The 3,547-nt window shown below is 49.8% G+C and overlaps 1 protein-coding gene across 1 annotated transcript; it reads left to right on the forward strand.

The window, feature by feature from the left end:
- The first annotated feature begins 1,417 nt into the window (after positions 1–1,417).
- LOC122016704 (scopoletin glucosyltransferase-like) lies at positions 1,418–3,093 on the forward strand. The gene has a single exon (XM_042574091.1). The coding sequence runs from the start codon at positions 1,447–1,449 to the stop codon at positions 3,001–3,003; it is 1,557 nt and encodes a 518-aa protein (XP_042430025.1). The 5' UTR covers positions 1,418–1,446; the 3' UTR covers positions 3,004–3,093.
- Positions 3,094–3,547: the final 454 nt, after the last annotated feature.

Genomic DNA, 3,547 nt, shown 5'->3' on the forward strand with positions numbered 1-3,547 from the left:
AGTTTTCTTATTTAATTTCCCCTTTTATTCATCATGAGAGGAGGAAGGGAAAATGTACTTTTCCTTCTCCTTTCCTTTTACTTCTCCTTAATGAAAAGAGGAAGCAAGAATCATCTTTTCTTTTGAGAGGGAGAAGGCAACTCTAACTTCTACTTCTCAATGAAAAAGCTCTTTTCTTACTCTTAACTATATTGTCACTTCTCTCTTTAACAATAATTTCTCTTGGTCTCTTGGTTGACACATACATATATCTAGTAAGAGATCCAAGTTCAAGCCTTGGTCATCTCTTTTTGGTTCTATTTTATTTTATCATTTTTTTGCAAATTTACCCATAAGGCCTATTTATTTTTATTATGATAAAAAAAAAATCTAAAATCTTGCTAAGTATTCTATGGGTGTTACACATGAATCGTCCAGCGTCTTCTATCTTCCCGTTAGAATACAGGTCGCATTCCCACAGACAGCGCTAAAATGATCTTGTCTGAAATCGTGAAGCTGGGAGGTGGTAGTTTCGCTGACCGGACGTGGACTCTGCTCCTCTCTACAAAACAAATGACATCAGTACCAAGCCAGGAAAGGGGTTCCCGGCGTTGGCCCTCCGACGCTCAAGTTAGTCATCGGAAAATATGGAGAAGCAGAGCAACTGTAGGAACAGTGGTATCCAATAGTAAAGCGTACCTCCACCGATGAAGGACCCCCTTTATATAGAGCCCTAGTGGGTAGCGTGCGCGCTTTTCGAGGCATGGGCACTCTCTCCCAAGTGTCCCAAGAAAGGACCTTGTCAGAAAAGTACCCCTAACATCATACCTTAATAGGGCATGTATATCCCTAACGCGCCAGTAGAAGTTTCGGCCGTATGATCCGTCTGTTGATCATGCCTCGTGTCAGCAGCACTATCTCCAAAAATAATGTCGAGAGATACTACAGTGATTCCGTTACTTGGCCAAGCGGGGTAGTCGCTCGGCTGGGAATGCTCTGTCCATAACCAGGTCCCGTTGCTAGACCGAGTGGGGTAGCCGCTCGGTCGGGACTCCGTTGCGTCATTGGTTAGGTCCCGTTGCTTGGTCGAGCGAGGTAGCTGCTCGATTGGGACTCTGCTGCATCTTGTCACTCCGTATCGAGCGTCAGCTGTCTCGCATATCATCCCGAGCCTAAGTGGGGGTCAGCTCGGACCCGTATCTTTCCGATTATGACCTGATAGCTCGATCGACCATTACAATTATCCTCTGTTTGGCCCTTTGATTTTTGAACGTTGACCGCTTTAATTTTGCTCTCCACTCCGATAATTAATCTCGTGCCGGATAGAGTTCCCTCCATCGCAGCATAAATTATTATGGACTTAACGTAGAATTTTATTTTTGAACATCGGGTGTGAATCAATCATTCAAATCCGGCTTTCCAATCGAACCGGACCGAACGCCGGTTCAGGTTAACAACGCAATATAAATGGACATTGAGGAGTGCTTTCACCGATTACCTTCGAGACTCAGACTAGCGATGAGTTCCGTCGCCGAAACCGACGCCGCCGATCGGAGGCCACTCCGTCTCTTCTTCATTCCTTACTTCGCCTCAGGCCACCTGATCCCTTTGGTAGACATTGCCCGCCTCCTTTCTTCCCGAGGAGTCGATTCCACCATCCTAGCCACCCCCTGCAACGCCGCCCTCGTCCGCGCCACCGTCGACGCCGCAGCCGACGCTGGCCTCCGGATCCAGCTACTCGAATACCCCTTCCCGTCGGCGGAGTCCGGCCTCCCTCCGGGTGTAGAGAACATCAGCGCACTTCCCCCCGCTGAGTGCCACAAGATCGACTCCGCCATCGCCTTCACCCGCCCCACCCTCGAACACCTGCTCGGCCTCCACCACCCTGATGCGGTTGTCGCCGACAGCCATTTCCCGTGGACTATAGATATCGCTCGCGAACTCGGCATCCCGCGCATCACGTTCGGCGCGGTGGGGACCCTGCCTTACTGCGTCTCGCATTCTGTATTGACGAACCAGCCGTTCAAGGACGTCATCCGCCACGACGAGCGCGTTCCCATCCCGGACCTCCCTCACCCTTTGTTACTAGCACGATCTGAGCTCCCCGACTTCCTTGTCCAGGATACTGTCTTCGGTAGCCTCATGGAAGAAGCCCGCGAAGCCGACAAAGCAAGCCTCGGCATCATCATCAACAGCTTTACCGAGTTTGAGGGGATCTACCTCGATTACTTCCATCAGATGTTGAGCATCAAGACCTGGTTCGTGGGCCCTGTCGCCCTGATGGATTCTGAATCCGGCGGCCTCGGGGTCCGAGGCGGCAACGTCGACCCTGTCGCCGTCGCGAACAGAGGACGTTGCCTCTCGTGGCTCAGCGAGCAAGAGCCGAGTTCGGTAGTGTACTCCTGCTTCGGTAGCTGGAGCCAGTTCACTGGCGAGCAACTCAGGGAGATGGCGCTTGGGCTAGAGGCTTCCGGCCACCCGTTCTTGTGGGTGGTGCGCGAGGCGGACGGGGCCGAATGGATGCCGCATGGGTTCGAGCAGCGGGTGAAGGGGCGCGGGCTTGTTCTTTGGGGGTGGGTCCCGCAGGTAGAACTGCTTAGCCACGCCGCCGTCGGCGCCTTCGTGACGCACTGCGGGTGGAACTCGATTCTGGAGGGCGTCTCCTCCGGGTTGCCGATGGTGACGTGGCCGATCGGGACGGAGCAGTTTATAAACGAAAAGCTGGTGGTGGAGCGATTCCGTGTGGGCGTCAAAGCGTCAAATAGCATAAGGAGCGCGACGGATCCAAATCGGACGATCGTGAGAGCAGCGGAGCTGGCAAGGGCGATAGGGAGCATCATGGACGCTGGGTTGGCGGGCGAGGGAACGAGAAGGCGGGCGAGGGAGCTCGCGGAGAAGGCGAGAGCGGCGGTAGACAAGGGCGGTTCGTCCGACAAGGGTTTGAACAATTTGATAGAGGATATATACGTCTGGCACGAAAACAAGAGGTCCGCTGCCGGAAAGGCTGTCGACAGCTCGATTTAGCTACAGTGTGTCTAGGTTGACTTGTGTTGCTTGTTGTTGACTATGTGTTCTGCTTTCTGAATAATTGCATGGCATCCCCTATTAGTTTTATGTATTAGTATTTACTAGTATTTCTCTCATATATTCCTCCTCATTTTCAGAAGCTAGTTCTCAAATATTATTATAATGGTGCAAATTGTACTGCACGTTTTTCAAATTATATTATTATATCTTTATGTTGTAAGTACTGCACGTTTTGCAAATTATATTATTATATCTTTATGTTGTAAGTACTCGATAATTTATCAAAAAGCGTACTAAGGTTAATGTATTTATCAAAAAATATATCACGATTTTATATTTACCAAAAGACACATGTAAATAATGTATATTACCGAATATAACTCTACCGCCAACCAACTCCTCTGATCAGTCATCATTTCCCAGGCATCCGAACCACATTTTTAAAAAACTTAGATATTAAAAAAAAAAACGATCATTAGGGTACCTCCCTCCTTCGTGACATGCGAGTGTAGCTCGGTCTTGTGAAACCCTAGTTTAGTGT

The sequence above is a fragment of the Zingiber officinale genome, chromosome 1A, assembly GCF_018446385.1.
Source record: "Zingiber officinale cultivar Zhangliang chromosome 1A, Zo_v1.1, whole genome shotgun sequence".
Lineage (NCBI taxonomy): Eukaryota > Viridiplantae > Streptophyta > Magnoliopsida > Zingiberales > Zingiberaceae > Zingiber > Zingiber officinale.

Coding starts and splice junctions, on each gene's coding strand:
- LOC122016704 (XM_042574091.1), top strand. CDS start 1,447: ATGGACATTGAGGAGTGCTTTCACCGATTACCTTCGAGACTCAGACTA.